Genomic DNA, 21354 nt, shown 5'->3' on the forward strand with positions numbered 1-21354 from the left:
CTAGCATATCGGTTTTCGATATGCCCTACCCAAGCATCCTGTTTCAATAGGAAATATCAAAAAGTGAAAGAAAACTGCACTCGTTAAGCAATTTTATGGGGTCTGTAAACCCTCTTTCATGTTTCACTCTTTATCACTCTCTTCCCATATGCCTCTAGAGTGAAGCTAAAGTATGGAGTAACTTTAATTTCATAACATGGTTTAAATGTAGCATAAATGCAGCATACAATGGTAAAACGAAGTCCAATACTGGACAGTATTACACACTGTCTTTATCTCTACCACATACATCACTAATGTATATGAAGTGTCATTACTTACCCATATTCATATTGTGGAAACTAACGGTTCAAAATGTACCACGCAGTTATAGTTGGTCAAATCACAATTATGCAACAACCATGAGAACCGATTGCAATGATTAAACATTGTGGGAAGCGAGCGCACTTGGACATCATTAAATCTATTACCTATGAATGCCATGTACCATATAGTACCGAAATGCTTTTACATACATTTTACATCAGATCCAGTAAGAAGGCTTAAAGTTCAACACATAAGCACCTCAGGGCTACAGTATGTGATCCCAGACACAAACAATCACAAACCTTTTTAGACCAAAAAAGACTGATCTCTTTTGTCGCTGTGTGTGTGAATAAGTGCAAGTGTAATTTAAGGTAAACAACATTATAATAAAAGCCCCTCAATTATAAATACAGCAGCAACAGTTTTAGCATACTAGATTTGCATTCTCAAAATCTGATTCTTCCTTGTGTCCTCTCTCTCCCCCCCCCCCCCCCCCCCCCCCCGGGGCAGAGGTAATATGATATGAGCCCAACGGTACAATTCCCCATTGTCTTCAGAGCTGAAGTGTGAGGTACAGACAGAGTTTACAGGTCTAATCCAAAAACCTTACTGTTACATTTTGTTTCATATGCTGTGTCAAAGAGCATGACTTCCTATTACAGCCTTAGAAGAGCAGGACGACATGTGTACAACTGCAGCTGTGGCTTTCGAACCATGATAAAAAGGGAGGTCTTTAATAGTTTGTGCAGATGCAGAACTTTCATGATGCTGCAATGCAGTGGGCAAAGGGACAGAAATAAAGGAGGGATATAGAGGAAATGGGAATGGTTTGAACAGAGTAATAATAAGTCACTATATGATCATCTTGAGAGTGTCTCACACTCTGCTGTGATGTAGACTAAGTAACTCAGCTTAATCAAAACCTTTATCTCGACTAGCTAAACATTACACACTGAAAAAAAGACTAGTAAGAAAATTTTTCTAAGTACATTTAAATGGTATAAAATTAAGTAAAATCTACTTCATGACATAAAAATGTTTTAAGTGTGTATATTTAACTTAAATATTTCAGTAAATTCAGTAACTTTTACTTACAAATCTGATGTACATTTAGGAACATTTAAATGAACATTTTATTGGAACATTTCACATGTGGTGCGCAAAACAAATCATTTATATCATGAACAGGTAATTGAGTAGAAAATGAAATAAGACATTACCGAACATAAAAGCAAAATCACCAATAAAAATGGTGTAAATAAACTTGCAAACAGTGAAGCCATGCAAGCTCATTAATTATTCAAGCCATGCTGGGAACACCAGTTTCGAAAAAGTCAAGCCAAATTTACTTATTTTATTTATCTATGAAATGTACTCAAATATGATAAGGATTTCTACTTGAAGACTGATACATGATGAAGCATTGTAAAGATAACAAATAATCATGAACATCCTAATACATCTCCAGAGTGAGGAAACGTGCAGATAGAATCACTTTTGACCCCACACACCCTGCCCACTCCCTCTTTGAACTGTTGCTCTCTAGCTCTACAGAGCACTCAGTGCCAGGACATCCAGGCACAGGAACAGTTTTTACCCTCAGGCCATTTTCCTCATGAACAATTAAACTGCCTTCAGGACTCCCCCATAGTGCAATAATGTAAATACATATCTCATGTACATATGTAAATTCACATATGTATTTCACTAACTGTACATACCCCTATCTTGCACATACATTCCCACTTGCACATGTACATACACCATTCTATGTCCTATTATTTGTATGTCTATTTATACTCTTACCTTGTTTTATCGGTGTCTCACTGTAATGTTCTGTGTGCACTTGTTTCTCCCATCACCAAAAAATTCCTTGTGTATGTGAGAACACTTGGCAATGAAGCTCATTCTGATTCTGATATTTACATATAAGCTAGAGCATTCATTTGTAATACATGTTTGAATTTAAGAACAAATACAGAATTAAATATTTTCAAGATCATGCTTACTTAGTGTAGAAAATACTGAATCTTTTCTGCTTCACTTCACCACAAAAACATTTTTTTTCGGTGCATAGATTCAGTTTCCAGACATGAAGTGTATAATTGCTCAGATGTTAAAATACTTTATATGCAGTCAACTATAAATAAAGTATTTGTAGGTTGATTTCCCCCAAAAGTGTAAAGACTTTGGCTTTGTGGCACTATCAAAACATTGCTCTTTGTTTGAGCATCACGATCAGCCTGACACAACCAATGGTATGTGTACCTGTGCAGGCCTATCTGTTTGGTTGACCAGTAGAAGATGGTGAGTGTGTTCAGGAAACCATTATTTTGCAGTTCAGTTTAATGATGCAGAAATTACACATTTCACCACCAAATTACACACTATATTGCCAAACTTAATTATTGTAAAGACTGACATATCTATGCTCTGCTAAATTTCTCAGCAGAATTGATCTACCTTTGCTCACAAATTTGAAGTCACCAGGTCAAATTCTACCTAAATAAGATCCACTCATGACCAGACATCACAAAGACATTTAATACCCAAACCAGCATTAGCACTTATGCCTGTCCTAGACGGCAGGCATCATTAACCCCTAGAGCAGAATCTTGTGTGAAGTAATGAAGAGAGTGATCGGTCAATATGCTGGATATTGTGCTAGATTCTATCGCTTAGGAATACCTCGAGAAACCATATTATTGATTAATGTGAAACCCTGTTTTAATGGTCAAGGTTACACAAGGTTATAGTGTGTGCATCAGAGACAGAAAGTGAGATGGTGAGAGAAAGCAAGAAACAAAGATAACTGAGATATTGTACTCGCATTCCATTTCATATAGGCTAGATCACGGCCAGCATGTTTCTAAAAATTGTGACATCATGACATTGACATCATTGGGGAAGCAATTTAAATTTAGCAGTACATTCCCAAAAAGTTGACGGCCAGCAATAAATATTTCCAAAACATGTAAGATCACACAAAAGTAGTCTAGATACGTGTAGAAATGTTGCTATGCAAGACCAACGGCAAGTGCTTGCAGTACAATACTTAGCCAAGTATATTGTGCAGTCATTGTACTCACACAGTCAATCATTTAATGCAGAAAAAAACATGAGTCTCTTATAGTCTACATGAACAAGAGTAACAGTTTCAAGTTACTGTGCCACAACAATGATGTCAGTAAATAACTTCTATTATCTACATATACAGCATTTAGTTGGTGCTAAATAAAGGCAGCTGAGATTCTTTGGGTCATGAACTTTGCTTCTCTTGGTGGGAAGTTTGTGTCCCATTTCAGGGAACGGCCCACTACAGTGCAACTTGTTTAATCTCAGCCTCACATTGTAGTGTTCACATTCATAAAAGATGTTCTCCAAGAACAGAAACCCTTCTGCAGTGATTTAAAAGTCATTTCTTATTTGGTCATTGCATCATGCTGACTAAAAGCATAACTATATAGTATTAAATATATTGTATTTTTTTACAGTGTTTTTTAATTATTATTTTAGAGACATAAAAAGGTAATAAAAAACCACAATTAGCCAAGATTGATTTCTTTTTCAGATTTATGTACTTTAAAACAAGCGTGTCTAACCATTCTGCGGAAAAATGACTTTTCCAGATGTGAAGCAGACTGGTTGTCTCTCTCTCTCTTTCTCTCCCTCTATAAAAGGACACACAGTTAGAGTATGTGTGTGTGTGTGTGAGAATGAGAGAGCTCTATACTCATTCACCCAGTCTAGGCTGTGCTTAAAGTTAAGACTGCTGTTCAGTGCAGCCGTGTATGCGGTTTCATGTTTCACAGGCATTAAAACAAAATAACTCATAAAATTTCGAATCAGATCTACAAAAAAAAAATTCCCAAAGTTCTGTCATGAGGATATTTGTTTTGATTCTTGTACCTTTCCTCCCCAAACATATCCATGAACATCTTTACAACAAACACATCAGTCGTATTAAAAACTGTTTCTTTCATTTTAACTGACTTGAAGTGTGCAGGTTCTTTCTACATATCCAGTAGATTAGATCAACACTTTATGATAACTATCAAGTATTACATTATAAATGTTATGCTTAATAGGTCATGAAAGTAGGCTACATTTATATGGCAATTTGAAACATATACTTCCATATATACATTCTGATTTAAATATACATATATGTGAAGTATTTGCCCCCTTCCTGATTTCTTCTATTTTTTTTTTTTAATACTACATTTATTTTAGATCTTCAAACGAGATAACAAAACAAAGGAAACTGGAGTACACACAAAACACAATTTTCAAATATATATATATTTATTGAAACAAAAAAAGTTATCCAACACCTATATCACCCATGTGAAAAACTAACTGCCCCCTTAAACTTAATAGCTGGTTGTGCCACCTTTAGCAGCAACAACAGCAACCAAACGTTTCCGATAACTGGAGATCAATCTTTCACAATGCTGTGGTGGAATTTTGCCCACCCTTCTTTGCAGAACTGCTTTACTTCAGCCACACTGGAGGGTTTTCGAGCATGAACTGCCCATTTAAGGTCCTGCCACAGCATCTCAATCGGGTTCATGTCAGGACTTTGACTAGGCCACTCCAAAACTTAAATTTAGCTTCTTTTGAGCCATTCAGATGTGGACTTACTCCTATGCTTTGGATCATTGTCTTGCTGCATAATCCAGTTGCGCTTGAACTTCAACTCACGGACTGATGACCAGACGTTCTCCTTTAGGATTTTCTGGTAGAGAGCAGAATTCATTTTCCCCTCAACTATTGCAAGTCACCCTGGCCCTGAAGCAGCAAAGCATCCCCAAACCATCACACTACCACCACCATGCTTGACTGTAGGTATGATGTTCTTTTTGTGGAATTCTGTGTTTGATTTATGGCAGATGTAACAGGACCCCTATCTTCCAAACAGTTCCACTTTCGACTCATCAGTCCACAGAACATTCTCCCAAAAGGTTTGAGGATCATCAAGGTGTGTTTTGGCAAAATTCATAAGAGCCTTAATGTTCTTGTGGGTTAGCAGTGGTTTTCACCTCGCCACTCTTCCATGAATGCCATTTTTGCCCAGTGTCTTTCTGATATTGGAGTCATGAACAGTGACATTTATTGATGCGAGAGAGGCCATCAGTTCCTTGGATGTTGTCCTTGGCTTTTTGTGACTTCCTGGATGAGTCATCTCTGTGCTCTTGGAGGAATTTTGGAAAGTCGGCCACTTCTGGGAAGGCTCGCTACTGTGCCAAGTTTTCTCAATTTGGAGATAATGGCTCTCACTGTGGTTCTTTGGAGTCCCAGAGCCTTTGAAATAGCTTTGTAACCCTTCCCAGACTGATGTATTTCAATCACCTTTTTGCTCATCATTTCTGGAATTTCTTTAGAGTGTGGCATAGTGTGCTACTGGGTGAAACCTTTTAGCCAACTTCATGCTGCTGAAAAAGCTCTAGTTAGGTGTTGATTTGATTGAAGACGGCTGGCAGTAATCAGGCCGGGGTGAGTCTAGTCCAGCTGAACCCCATTATGAACCCCAGTTTCATAGATTTGGGGATTTAGTAACTAAGGGGGCAAATACTTTTACACAGAAGCCAAGTTGGTACTGGAAAACTTTTTTGCTTCAATTAATAACATTATCATTTAAAAACTGTATTTTGTGTTTACTCAGATTGCTTTTGTTTTATGTAAGATTTTGTTAGAATTTTTGAAACAATTTAGTATGAGATATACACAAAAACAGAAGAAATCAGGATGGGGCCAAATACTTTCACAGCACTGTACATAAATTACTGATCTATAAGTGCTACCAATCAAATGTAACTCTCACACTTTATAAATCAGTGAATAAATGAATAAAATGAAAAAAACAATTTCACCCCTGTACATTAGCTGTTCTACAAACATTTATTCTGGTGCATGGATCCTTAAGCATTCACCTGTCAATGCATGAGATTAATATATTTACTGCATTTAAGGCATTTATTTACCTAATTTGGCCTAACAGTTTCATTATGTTCTTTCCATGTTTTTGATGCATTTAGAGGAATATAGAATCTGTGGTTTGTGTGTGCGTGAGAGGAGTAAAGAGCGCTGTTGTATTCATACCATGTCTTCTGTCTTCATATTTATGAATGTATTTTGCTTTCAAATGAACCCTCGAACCCAGATTCTCTTTATTTTAATGCCTGGACAATACATTTACATTTAGTCATTTAGCAGATGCTTTTATCCAAAGCGACTTACAAATGAGGAACATAGCAAGCAATTTGTCATACAAAGTTCAACATCTACAGTGTTGTACTGCCAAGCTCTCAAGGTGGCTGAAATAGTATAGGTGCTAGCGCAGAAGAAGAGACAGAAAAGGATGTGTGTGTGTACAGTGCAAGTGCAAGTTAAGTTCAATAGTAAGTACAATTAGTGTAATACAACACAAGGTACAGTGACATACATACACATGGAATAAATGTTCATTAAGTAAAACAGGCATAGCAGAAAATATGATGCATAACATTACAAATAATAAAAACGAAGACACAGCCTCATGGTCTTTTCTTTATTTAATTATTTCATATTCATCACCAATCCTCCACCAAGTTTTACAGTGAGTGCGAGACACTGTAAAGGCCTCTCCCGGTCTCCGTCTAACCATTAGATGACCAGGTGGAGGATCGGTGATGATCTTGGGGGTGCTTCAGCAAGGCTGGAATTGGGCAGATTTGTCTTTGTGAAGGACTAGTGTTGTCACGGTACCAAAATTTTAGTAGTCGGTAACGATACCAGTGAAATTTCATGGTTCTTGATAATTTCGGTACCACAGCATAAATATGCCAATATGACAATGTGATATTGAACACACCTCTTTAGCCTATTTAAAAATTACATTTCAATGTAAATAATAAATTAAAAGATATCCATGTTTCCTTCAAGTGTTTCTCAATCAAGGATGCATTGCTTAAGATTAAGTCTGATTTTTTTTTCTTTACCAAATCATGTTTTCCTTTGTTATTTTTTTTCCAGAACTCTATGTTTTAGAGTTTAATTTCGTTTCATCATCAAAATGGTGCCTGATCAATTCATTCTTAAACTTCACAAGTGAAAATAGAACTTTTCAACATGTCATTTTTTTGTTAACTTTTATTCAACAGCAGTCTTGCTTGTGATATTGCTAAATTATTAATAATATTATCATCATTACAGTGAATATTACATTTTACTATACAGTAGTAATATATTTCTTCACAATTTCTTGAATTTCAGGGCTCTAGCTTATATTTTGAAATGTGCTTTTTTTATGACGTGTATTTTTTTTTTTGGCCTGAATCTTCACTTTCCGGATAAACAGTTTGTGACACAGAGACTTTTAAGCCACATCTGAAATCTCATCTCTTTACACTGGCCTTTGAGTCTGACAAATGAAATTTAGGACAGAGTTTTGAAGTGTTTGTATTTTAGTGTACTGGTGTTTGTGTATGTGGTGATTTTGAAATGTTATGTTTTAAATTGCATTACTGTGAAGCACTCTGGTCAACTCTGTTGTTTTAAATGCTCAAGCTGAGTTGAGATTAAAGCGCAAATGCTGTAATTTAATTATATTAATATATAGTTTACATGTGCTGCGGTTCACAGTAGATTAGTGCTCTGCTCTGTCATCTGATACAACGTGAATCATTTTCAATGTCTGTGGAGTTTCTAGTAGATGAGCTGTCGGATTTATTTAAAGTATGCATCTCTTCCACACTAAGATTGCAGCCTTTAGCGGTTTAATAAATCACATTAGGACTCATGCATTTTAATTTGATTAATTGGCCATTTCAGTGCAAGGAGTAACAGAGCACATGCTCAAAATGAGCATTTTAAAGCAGTGGTGTGCCAGTCATACTGCGCGCTGGTACCGGATTGTGTCAGTGCTCGGTACTGCAGAAACACTGGTATTGTTACATCTTTGTTATTTTAGTATCGACTTGGTACCAAAGTACCGGTACCTTTGATAACACTACGAAGGACACATGAATCAAGCTATGTACAAGGTTATCCTGGAGGAAAACTTGCTTCCTTGTGCTCTGACAATGTTCCCCAACTCTGAGGATTGTTTTTTCAAGCAGCACAATTCTACATGCCACACAGCCAGGTCAATCAAGGTGTGGATGGAGGACCACCGGCTCAAGACCCTGTCATGGCCAGCCCAATCTCCAGACCTGAACCCCATTGAAAACCTCTGGAATGTAATCAAGAGGAAGATGGATCGCCACAAGCCATCAAACAAAGCAGAGCTGCTTGAAATTTTGTGCCAGGAGTGGCACAACAGCAATGTGAAAGACTGGTAGAGTGCATGCCAAGGTGCATGAAAGCAGTGATTGAAAATCAGGGTTATTCCACCAAATATTGATTTCTGAACTGAAGTTAAAACATTAGTACTGTGTTGTTTAAAAATGAATATGAACTTGTTTTCTTTGCATTATTCGAAGTCTGAAAACACTGCATCTTTTTTTTTTGTTTTGACCAGTTGTCATTTTCTGCAAATAAATGCTCTAAATGACAATATTTTTATTTGGAATTTGGGAGAAATATTGTCAGTATTTTATAGAATAAGTTCATTTTACTCAAACACATATACTTATAAATAGTAAATCCAGAGAAATTGATAATTTTGCAGTGGTCTCTTAATTTTTTCTACATACAGACATACTGTACATACAGACACACACACACACACACAATCGGTCAAAAGTTTTAAAACACTTCTTTATTATCATTTTTTTTTCACATTTTAGAATAATAGTAAAGTCATCAAAACTATGGAATAACAAATGGAACTATGGGAAGTATGTTGTGACTGAACAAAATCCAAAATAAATCAAAACTATGTTATATTTTAGCATCTTCAAAGTAATCACCCTTTGCCTAGAATTTTCAGAAATGTACTCTTCTCAAATCTTCAGAAATGTTTCTCAACAACTTCTTGAGGTATCACCCTGGGATACTTTTTAAACAGTATTGAAGGAGTTCCCATCTATATGTTGGGCACTTACTGGCTGCTTTTCTTTATTATTTGGTCCAAGTCATCAATATCAAAAACTTTTTTTAAAATTAAATTTTAGATTTATAATGAAATAAATTATTAATATGGTGGCACAATTATATTTTTGTCTACAAAACTAATTTCAAACATTTAAGCATACGCCTTCAGATCAAAAGATTTTTAAGATCATGAGAAACATTTCAGTCAAGTGTTTCAAAACTTTTGACCGGTAGTGTGTGTATGTGTGTGTGTATATATATGTGCATATGAGGTATCAGCACATTAGATAAATATTCTAAAAAAAGAATGTGTTTCCAGTTTCTATATTATTTATTTACTGCATATTTGCACCTGGTTACCGGTTGATTAGCACCACCAACACGCTGAATTATGCAGCAGCAGCGATTCTGGCAAAATGACAAAAGCCTCATTGGTCAGTCAGTTTTCATCGCAGTCTGAAGAGAAAAAAAATAAATAAATCGGACTGCTCTACCTAAAAAAATAAAAATAATAATAAAAAAAAAACCTCGGATTGTTGGCGGACAATTTGTCGGATCCGGTGTGAAAAGCGCCATTGGACTCCATTGTTCCTATTCAAAAGCTCGTTCGGAACGAACATTCGTACCTAAAATTAATTCTCGGTGCGAATAGGCCTTAAACTACTGCTATTTTTTATTTTATTTTTAAATAAGGACAAACGATGGCTCTGAATAAGTGCTAGTAAAACAGCCACACCTAAAATTAAACCTCTTTTAGCATTGTTAAACTCTCCAAGCCTCTTCAGAACGTCTTTAAATAGTCATATTTAGAGTGGCATAAGAGTCCATTATATGTATTTGCAAGATAATACTTGTGTCTGTAGGAGAAAGAGCGAGAGACAGTTGTCTGACTGGTTTGCCCATGGGAAACAGTCTGGTTTTGGTAATCAGAGATGACAAAATGTCTGAGTGTCCACTGAAAACATAACCCCATAAAAAATTAAGCACAACAGAGGTCCCCCATGTGCATGAAATGCTTTGAAATGCTGAGGGGCAAACAAAGACTCGGCATCCTCCCCTTATGCAATACTACAGCAATACCCAAAATCCAAAGACTACACCACAATCTCCAATACAGATAATTAATAAGGGGAAACACTAGACTTATTTTTTATTTTTTTTTACCAAGCTTTATGAGTCTCCCAAACTCAAAAACCTGTCTGGTTTCCTAAGACCCATTGTTCTAAGTCCCAATGCATTATAGCAGGAAACTATTAAGGGGTCCATTCAGTCTCTGTATTTGGGTGCATGTGTGACAATTTACGACTGCTTACTGTAAATATTTGGTTGTCGGTATAAGGACAATTGTCAATATGGGTGTCATTAAAAAAAATACAAACAAAAACACACAAAAAAATAGTTTGCAGTATGTAATTGTTGTTTTATACAACAAAGTGAGTGTTTTTTTTATGACTTCCATTCCAGAAAGAGTATAATTTACTAAACTGTAGCCTACAGTATGTTAACTGATTTCCAAGCCATGCAGCTTGTTTTTTTTGTTTTTTTAGAGGTCTTACAGGAATATTCAGTGTTTAATAGAAGTTAAGCTCAATTAACAGTATTGTGGGGAAATGCTGATTACAAAAAATAATTTTGACTCGTCCTTCCTTTTCTTTAAAAAAATTTTTTTTTTAAAAATCGAGTTTACAGTGAGGCACTTACAATGGAAGTGAATGGGCCCAATTTTTGGAGGGTTAAAAGACAGAAATGTGAAGCTTTTCATTTTACAAAAGCACTTTTAAAAGAACTTTCAAAAGCACATTAATTCTTTTGTTAAAACCCATGTATTATTTGAGCTGTAAAGTGGTTTAAATCATTTTGTCAGTCATTTTAGGGTTTTAGGTTTTAACTGCTCAAGTTAGAAAAAGTTAGTAACAGATTTAATCACACTAAAATCATGTTAACACATATTGTTTATGTCTTGTGGCTATACTTTTGAAACAGTGAGTATTTTAACGTTTTACGGATTGGCCCCATTCATTTCCATAGTTTTTTTTTTTAAGAAAAGGAGGGGCAAGTTTTTTTTTTGTTTTTTTTTTGTTTTTTGTGGTAAATCAATATTATACCACAAATGCATTCGATTGAGCGTAACTTCTATTGAACCCGGAACATTTCTTTAATCTAGGCTCTTTCCTCTGACTGATGAATTACACACAACAATAACAACAAAAAGTTAGAAAAAGTCACCTTGGCAAACCCCTTTAAAGATGCATGAGGCATACAGACAAGTTTTAGGCATTATCATAACAATGCATGTTTCTTCTGTCAGACCAGCTTTTTTGATTATATAATAATTATGATTGAGAATTAAACTCAATTAGAATACAATGTAATAAATTATATTTGTGCCAGTTTGATAAAGAACAGTCCATATGACTGAAGATGTTTATGAAGATTGATTATTACCTTACATTAAAGAAACGTGTCAAATGATAGCAAGAAAATTTAAATATAACAAAACTAAAGATTTGCACATAAAAATGTTAAAAGCTAATACATTTATTTTTTTAAATGCATATATTAATCATGCGTGGACACTGTATTTTGGCTTTGCTATACACAACGCATACTTTAAATGAACAAAAACTAACTGAATACTGTTCACAAGACTCTAGACTGTCATTTAAAGGGTTAACTTCTGTCGCACCAAGTCACATGACATAACAGCATGCCATCGATTTCCTTGAAGCGCTCCTAAGGATGCAGTGCCAGCAAAAGTCCCTCTGGTAAGAAATCTCTTAAGTTTCTTCATTGAAACCTGTTTGGTTGTAAAGAGTCTCTAGTTTCATTTAATATGCTGCTTTAAATAATCCGTAAATTTTTCGCAAGTCAGCAACCTGATAAACATGTCTATATGTGTGGAAACTGGCACTGCATTTCCTCAACAGAAGTAAAAGCATGTTATTCAAAATAACTAACTTTCAACTAACACATCTGTGGGTCATTTAGCTTAATTTTAATTTACAATTTGTTATGTTTCATTTTGTTATCACTGTGAAATACGCTTCTATTCATTAACATTAGTTAAAGCATTCCTATATATTTACTGTACATTTTCACGCTGAGAATAAATGGGCTCAAAAGCTGAAAAATTTTGCTTTCAGAGGCTTTATGTGGAGTTAGGGTGGAAAAAAAAGGTGCATTTCAAACTGTTCTGAGACCAGTGAAGACAGACAGCACACTGGAGGTTAAGTCATTCACTAAATAGGGAGCAAGGGAGCATCCAATTAGAGGTCTGCATTCCAGCGGCTCTCCCGCGGGACCAGATTAGATTAGAATTAAAGACGGTAGCGGTCGGTAACTCTGGTGTATTTTGGGTGGGCGGTCTGACAATAGCCTTTTATTTAAAATATATATAACACACACACACACACACACACACACACACACTACCGGTCAAGTTTTGAAACACTTCCTCATTCTTTATTATAATTTTTTTTTTTTTCACATTTTAGAATAATAGTAAAGTCATCAAAACTATGGAATAACATAAATGGAACTATGGGAATTATGTTGTGACTAAACAAAATCCAAAATAAATCAAAACTGTGTTATATTTTAGCATCTTCAAAGTAGTCACCCTTTGCCTAGAATTTGCAGACATGTACTCTTGGCATTTTCTCAACCAACTTCTTGAGGTATCACCCTGGGATACTTTTTAAACAGTATTGAAGGAGTTCCTATCTATGTTGGGCACTTATTGGCTGCTTTTCTTTATTATTTGGTCCAAGTCATCAATTTCAAAAACTTATTTTTTATTAAATTTTAGTTTTATAATTAAATTAATATGGTGGCACAATTATATTTTTGTCTACAAATCTAATTTAAAACATTTAAGCATACTCCTTCAGATCAAAAGATTTTTAAGATCATGAGAAATATTTCAGTCAAGCGTTTCAAAACTTTTGACCGGTAGTGTATATACACTGGCAGCCAAAGTTTGGAATAATGTACAGATTTTGATGTTTCAGAAGGAAATTGGTATTTTAATTCACCAAAATGGCATTCAACTGATCACAAAGTATAGTCAGGACATTACTGATGTAAAAAAACAGCACCATCACTATTTGAAAAATTTTTTTTGATCAAATCTAGACAGGCCCCATTTCCATCAGCCATCACTTCAACACCTTATCCTTGAGTAATCATGCTAAATTGCTAATTTGGTACTAGAAAATTAGGGATGTGCGAAACTAGTTGACTAGTCGACTAAACGGTTAGGATGCTGCTAGTCGACACTGGAATTACTAGTCGGTTAATATTTCCCCCTATTAAACTGATAATAATTTATACATTTACATTTGACTATATTTTTACAGAGGCTGCACTTAAATTACTGTCATATTAATGTTACATATTTTAAATAGAATTAATAATACAAATATTATTTAAAAAAAGAGGATATCTGGAGCAGATACAGAGTTTAATTTCACCTCAGGCTGCGCGTGCTTCTTCCCTCTCTCTCGCGGCGCGCGCAGGAAAATATCCTCTCGCTAGACAAGCAACTCAGCAAAGTAGTTATGAAATCAGTTCGGTGGTGCGGGAATCAGCTTTCCAAATGTTTTAAAGTCCCTAAGGATGTTTTAACATTTGAGTCTTCTTTACATCTGTGCATGCTTGTACATTATTTTTCCGCTGGGCAGGATTTTCAAGCGCAGGATAGACGCCTCAGGCGAGTCAAATCCTGTCTTTCACCGGACCATGTCGACGTGTTAATTTTACTCATCAAAAAATTATGTTTTTGAGTAAGTAGCCTAGAAAATAACTGTTTTAGAATAGGTATGCAATTTTTTAATCTGCTGATTAAGAAGGCTATTTTCAACGAGGTGCCGACTGCTTGACGTGTTAAACTATCTTTTATTCTGTGTGCATGTCATGTTTAGAGTACATTAGGTTTATTGCAGGCTGCATCACAGGCCTATGTTTTCTATCCTACAGCTATTTTTTTCTTAACTGTTAATGGTTAACGTTCTTTAATGAACAGCTGACATATTAGATCAATGGTTAATGCACGACTACACGTCCTGAAATGCGCGCAACTTTTCAGCACATTTTTTTCTCTCTCATAGATTTGGCTTAGTCTACCTGTTAATTATTTTCAACAATGTCCTGACTGTTTTAATAAGTTAAGTAACTTTTACTTGGTGATTTCCATTTAAAACAGGCTTTTAATGGTTGTTCCATTGATCCTGCAATATTCATGCAATTGTTTTCAATAAATATGTCTATTAAATATTCGCTAATGTTGATTCAGTGAATGCGTGTCATGTTCTATATTTAATGTACAATGATCATAATTCAAGGGGAGCACATCACAGATAAATGCCCCATTTCAGTGGAATTTAGCGTCGGATTTGGAATAGATTAAGTATTTTAAATGGGTCGCATAATTTTTTTTTTTTTTTTACTGTTTTCTGAAGGTTGTTTTCTCTTTAGTCAGTTATAAAACTTCTGTTTAAACAAGTCAAATTAGTCGTAGCGCACATCCCTATAGAAAATCACTTGCCATTATATCAAACACTGCTGAAAGCTATTTGGTTCATTAAATGAAGCTTAACATTGTCTTTGTGTTTGTTTTGAGTTGCCACAGTATGCAATAGACTGGCATGTCTTAAGGTCAATATTAGGTCAAAAATGGCAAAAAAGAAACAGCTTTCTCTAGAAACTCATCAGTCAATCATTGTTTTGAGGAATGAAGGCTATACAATGCTTGAAATTGCCAAAAAACTGATGATTTCATACAAAGGTGTACACTACAGTCTTCAAAGACAAAGGACAACTGGCTATAACAAGGACAGAAAGAGATGTGTAAGGCCCAGATGTACAACTAAACAAGAGGATAAGTACATCAGAGTCTAGTTTGAGAAATAGACACCTCATATGTCCTCAGCTGACAGCTTCACTGAATTCTACCCGCTCAGCACCAGTTTCATGTACAACAGTAAAGAGAAGACTCAGGGGTACAGGCCTTATGGGAAGAATTGCAAAGAAAAAGCCACTTTTGAAACAGAAAAACAAAAAGAAAAAGGTTAGAGTGGGCAAAGAAACACAGACATTGGAAAACAGATAATTGGAAAAGAGTGTTATGGATTTTAACACCATTGAGCTTTTGTAGGATCAGCTAGACTGTAAGGTGCGTGAGAAGTGCCCGACAAGACAGCCACATCTATGGCAAGTGCTACAGGAAGCGTGGGATGAAATGTCACCTGAGTATCTGGACAAACTGACAGCTAGAATGCCAAGGATCTGCAAAGCTGTCATTGCTGCACGTGGAGGATTTTGTGATGAGAACACTTTGAAGTAGTTGAAATTTTTTTTCAAATTGTAATAGTAATTTTTCATGTTATTAATGTCCTGACTATACATTGTGATCAGTTGAATAAAAGTACCAATTTCTTTCCATAAGAGCAAAATCTGTACATTATTCCAAACTTTTGGCCACCAATGTATATATTATTATTATTTTTTAACATATGACATATGACGCTGAAAGCACTCGTCCGTGCGCGCAGCACGTCCATAATATAGTCATCAGAGTAGGCTATACAGGTAGTCGATAAGAATGACAGAACAAAACGTGGATATGCTGTCATCAAAAGATGTTTAAGTTGGATTGGAAAATAGTCAGTTTAGTGCCAAGAAGCCAACCTCAGGCAAGTCCGATGTATGGGTATCATTTTCACATGTCATAGACGCAGGTGGAAATAAACTACCCTTTGCGCAATGTGATAAATGTCTGAAAGTTGTCCCATTCAGCAGCCACAAGACTGGAACCTCTGGTTTAAGGCAACACTCATGCCTCATCACAAAGGGACAAACTAAACTGACATTTACAAAGTCCAAGCTGGTGCCAGAGCAGCTCAAAAAAAGAGACCACAGAAAAATGTGTTGAATTTGTTTGTCAAGACATTCGACCATATGATACTGTGTCTGGAAAAGGTTTCAATCAGCTAGCCCAACATTTTTTCAACCAAGCAGCGAAAATAGGAAAATTCCATGTTAGTGAGATACTACCACACCCAACAACAGTATCAAGAAATGTTGAAACGAGGGCTCAGAATCTACGTAGAAATGTTGTTGACAAAATCACTGCAATAATATCCAAGTTTGGATGCACAATTACTGCAGACATATGGACAGAAACCTATCGCAAAACGTCCTTTCTTTCGGCAACTATTCATAACATTAATGACCAATCTGTGCTACATTCAAGAGTGCTTTTTGCTGCCCCTTTTGACCCAAACACCTCAAAGACAGGTGAAAAAATTTGAAGGCACCTACTGCAGAATCTCAAGAGTATTTGGCACTGATGTGACAGAAATGGGCAGAGAGAGTTTTTGTCACAGATCGTGGAGCCAACATGGTCTGTGCCCTACGAGGACTCACAACACTAAATTGCACAGTGCACATACTAAACGTGACGCTGTCCAGTGCGTTTGCTCCTGCCGTGATGGAAATGTCACCAGAGGTGGCTGGGCTCCTCGCTTATGTTAAAAAGTTGGTCCACATATTTCAAACATTCAGGACATGAGGGCAAGCTGAAAAAGTCACTGAAACAATCCATTGAGACACGATGGAACTCAAATTTTGACATAATGAATTCTGTTTTTGCATCAGCACCAACACGCTCAAGTCTCTCATATCAGTCCTTAAACTCTTCAAAGAGGCAACTGACGACTTGGAAACCGATAACACAGCTCCAAGTGCCTCACTGGTTCTTCCGTGATCAGTGAGATTAATTGAGCACTGTACATCAGCCACAATGGACCCTCTGCTCTCTGAAATTACATCCGTCTGTGTGACACGGCATTAGGAATTACTGTCAACAGACAACACTTCACCACATTCTGTTCACATGCTTTACCAAATAGCAACCTTTCTGACACCAAATCTGCGAGGTTTTAAAATTATGGATGAAAGAGGGTGACAGGAGGTGATACAGGGAGTCAAGGAGATGATCGCAGATTTACAGTTTGATACAGATGGTGAGGATGTTCAGCCGACACCTGCCAAAAGGCTGGCTGTTCTCCGTAAATTTGCAGATTGGGAGGATGATACTGAAGAATCATATGGATCAAAATACTTGGATATCCAGCTTCAGGAGTATAGGACCCTGAAACTTGAACTATCAAGTGAACAAAACGTTCTGCAATGGTGGCGTTCACACGGTTCCCAATTCCCTGCCCTGAGCAACCTGGCAAGATATGTTCTTTGCATCCTAGTCACGAGCGTACCTTCAGAGAGAGTATTCAGCCTTTGTGGTCAGATTTTGGAGGAGAGACGTTCGGTACTGAAACCGTCATCAGTCAACGACATCCTATTCTTGCATGGATGTTTTAAATAGCCTAAATTTTTATTTAATCTTACAGTATAGTAAGCCAACAGTTTTCGTTTGTTCGTATATTTTGGCTTATAATTTTGAGTGACAGAGGTCTCTGACATTTTTTTCTACTGTGTTGACAGTAAAATATGTTAAAATAATACCATATGTTGATAAGACAAAAGGCGGGCGGGCAGTCTCTCTCTCTCTTGAACTGGCATCTCCGGATCCCCTTTATCTTGCTCTCCCGCTGATCATCTGATTCAGCGCCGGCCGTGCACCCTCACAACCCGGCCACGCCCTCCTCCTCATCACAGCTACATTTTATTTGAACATGGTTGGCAGTGATTGGATGATGCTTATAATAAGAATTATTTATTCAGCTTTACAGAAAATCAGCTGTAATGCCTGTAAGGTCTCAAAAACATGAATAACCAACATTCCTGGAAACAAACGATTTGATGAAGAAAATGTTACTTTCTATAGCTTGGTATTATTTAAAATTTCACACCTTAGTCCCACTGTCCACATAGGTGGTCATTAATTTTTTTAGAAAACTAATTGCTCTAGAAACAAAATGAGGTTAAATTAGGTTTTATTACCAAAAAAACAAACAAACATAAAAACACAAATGCAGTAATAGCAACAGATTCCAAAGCTTTGTCACACTACATTCCAATTAAGAACAGTGGATAAAAATGGTAGCCAATAAGATTCAGAAAGCTGCAAGGCAAAACCCATTCTAGGCCTGACTATACTATGTTAAGGCCACACACAGCATTCGCTTTCCAGATCCCATGAGGAAGTGGCACACCCCGGATAAAAGGCAGCAAAGCCCTGTTTTGCATACTCAAGCATACAATGTGCTAGTCTACTGTCCTACAGAAGAGAGAGCAGCAGACCCATCTGTGCTGCCTCTGCTCAGCAGCAGGAGATGAAGAGATGTAGGGGAAAAGAGTGTCAATCAAGATGGAGGTTGGGGTTTAACAGTATCCCTCACATTACAAGTTCAGACAAGGAGGATTTAACCAAACTGACTGTCAAAGAGCTGCTGAATAAATCTACTATCAAGTGCTGAGCTGTACCAGCTGTTATATCATTTAAACAGGTTCTTGCAACCTGTCATCTGTGACATTGTTTCATTAATATGATAAATGGATTATAAAAACGTAAAACTGTGAACTCATAATATGACAATGGCAGTTCTTCAACAGAACATTAATGTGGACAAGCAGGAGATTCATGGGGGATCTCTCGCACAAATTTCGAGCGTCTTCTTAATGCACAGAGACCACCATTTACTCACCCTTATATTGTTCTTCCATGGAACACAAACGGAGATGTTTAATTGTTTGTTTATATGTCATGCCTGCTTGTATAGCTATTTTCATGACAAAATCCACGTTCAAAAGGAGATGTTAGGCAGAATGTTAGAGATTCAAAATTCACTTCCATTGCATCTTTTTTTTTTTTTTCTCCATACAATAAAAGTAAAGAGTGACTGAGATTATCAGCCTGCCTCCATGCAGGAAAGAAACTCATACGGGTTTGAAACAACCTCAGGGTGACTAAATGATGACAGATTTGTTTTTTTTATTATTATTATTTTTGGATGAACTGTCCCTTTAAATATGGAAATCATGTATTACTTTCTATGTATTATCATACTGAAGCCAGAAATAATATACAATTATTATGAGACAAATAAACAAAGAAATTAAGATTTGTTTAGAGTACTTTTTAGTTAAATCGTTTAGTTCCAGTAATGAAATCACAATTATATTTGCATTGGAGGCTGAAGTGATGCATTGCACAGGCATCACAAAAAAAAAAAAAAAAGATCCGATATCAAACATGGCTTAATGGGGATGAGAACAATTACCCAAGTTTGCGTCGTTAAAACAAAACTTGACTAAACCCTCAAAACGTCCCATATTTGTTCGTTTTATGGACGCTGATAAACATCAAGCGTCTGTCTCTCTTCATGATTATATGCGAGCTAAGATTGCTAACAGTTAGCTCAGGCAATCCCACACCGAAAGCCAAAACAAAGTTGATATCAACCTTTGTGAAATTCTTTATAAACATATACTGAAGCGAAGCATTGGCGGGTGTTAACGGCGTGTCTCTTACCTTTGGCATCGCTGTTTTCCTGCAGTGTTTTAGCGGCCGCTGTCCATATATCGCATCCCAGCAGGCAGAGCACAATCACGGCAGACCTGCGGTTGCGGTCCGCCCCGCGCATTATGGCTGCTTACAGTTTCAAATGATTTTCTCAACAATGCAGACTGTCTATGCGACAGGAGTATTTACAGACGCGTTGCAGCACAGCTTTCCTGCCATATTTTGGTATTTTAGCAATTCTGTTCATGTCATTGACACCGACGGGCGATTAGAAAACTCCTCCGGCCAGCATCTCAGTGTTGCCGCTGTTTTTTTTCTATTAACGCGGAGTTAACTCGAGACTAGTCTCAGCCTCAGACGTAGGTACGCCCACAGTCAGTAACTTTGCTGTTTAAGTCAAAGATAGCTAGCTACGCGAGACTAACTCGAGACAACCGAGATAAAGCGAGTGAACTCAACCAGCTTAACCGTTTCCATGCCGTAACCAGGTGGCGTCCTTCTGTCCTACAGAGAGAAGGGTTAGTCCGCCATCTGCTGCCCATTACTGTCAATTACCTTCAAATCAGTACGGACCGAACGCGTTCTTAAAGGGATAGTTCACCCAAAAATGAAAATTCTCTCATCATTTACTCACCCTCATGTCATCTCCACATGCCTTGTGGAGCTTCAAACATCCATGCATTTGCACTGTATGGACCTACAGGGCTGAAATATTCTTCTAAAAACTTTTGTTTGTGTTCAGCAGAAGAAAGAATGGCACACGTCTGAGATGACATGAGGGTGAGTAAACGATTAGAGAATTTAGATTTTTTTGGCAAACTATTCCATTAAAGTTACGGCAAGTAGTATTAGAGCGGCAAGCAAGTGTCTCGAGCTGTGTTTTTAAAAGCTGATAATCTTTTTAAAGGAATATTCCGGGTTTAATGCATAATGTTGATCACCACAAAATAAATTTTCGACTCATCCCTCATTTTCTTTAAAAAAAGCTAAGTCTGAGTTCCAGTGAAGCATTTACAATGGAAGTGAATGGGGTCAATCCGTAAATGTTAAAATACTCGCTGTTTCAAATTATAGCCACAATATGTAAACAATATGCGTGTTAATGATTTTAGTGCAATAAAATGTCTTACTAACCTTTTCTGTGTAAAATGATATCAAATTTTACAACTCCGTTGTTGCCATGACGACGTAATTCCATACACCCTAAAATGATGATTTCAACAACTTTACAGCTCAAATAATACACGTTTTAACAGAGAATTAATGTTAGTGCTTTTATAAAAGTATATGCTTCACATTTCTGCCTTTAAACCCTCCAAAAATGGATCCCATTCACTTCCATTGTAAGTGCCTCACTGTAACCCAGATGACTGCATTTTTTATTTTTTTTTTTAAAGAAAAGGAGGGGCAAGTCGAAATTCATTTTTGTGGTAATCAACATTATGCCACCAATGCTATCGATTAAATGTAACTTGTATTGAATCTGGAATATTCCTTTAACTTCACTCAGCATCTAAAAAACGTGGCGCTCCAGTGCGAGATGCTGAAAA

At 36.6% G+C, this 21354-nt stretch overlaps 1 protein-coding gene across 1 annotated transcript in view; it reads right to left on the minus strand.

Annotated features, from left to right (window-relative positions):
- Positions 1-20252, minus strand: part of fam171a1 (family with sequence similarity 171 member A1) — a 65936-nt gene extending 45684 nt beyond the window's left edge. The window contains exon 1 of the mRNA XM_051721643.1: positions 19814-20252. Within this exon, the coding sequence (XP_051577603.1) occupies positions 19814-19925 (112 nt within the window). The 5' untranslated portion in view covers positions 19926-20252. The remainder of the gene's footprint in view (positions 1-19813) is intronic.
- Between the last annotated feature and the right edge of the window lie 1102 nt (positions 20253-21354).

The sequence above is a fragment of the Myxocyprinus asiaticus genome, chromosome 16, assembly GCF_019703515.2.
Source record: "Myxocyprinus asiaticus isolate MX2 ecotype Aquarium Trade chromosome 16, UBuf_Myxa_2, whole genome shotgun sequence".
NCBI classification, from domain to species: domain Eukaryota; kingdom Metazoa; phylum Chordata; class Actinopteri; order Cypriniformes; family Catostomidae; genus Myxocyprinus; species Myxocyprinus asiaticus.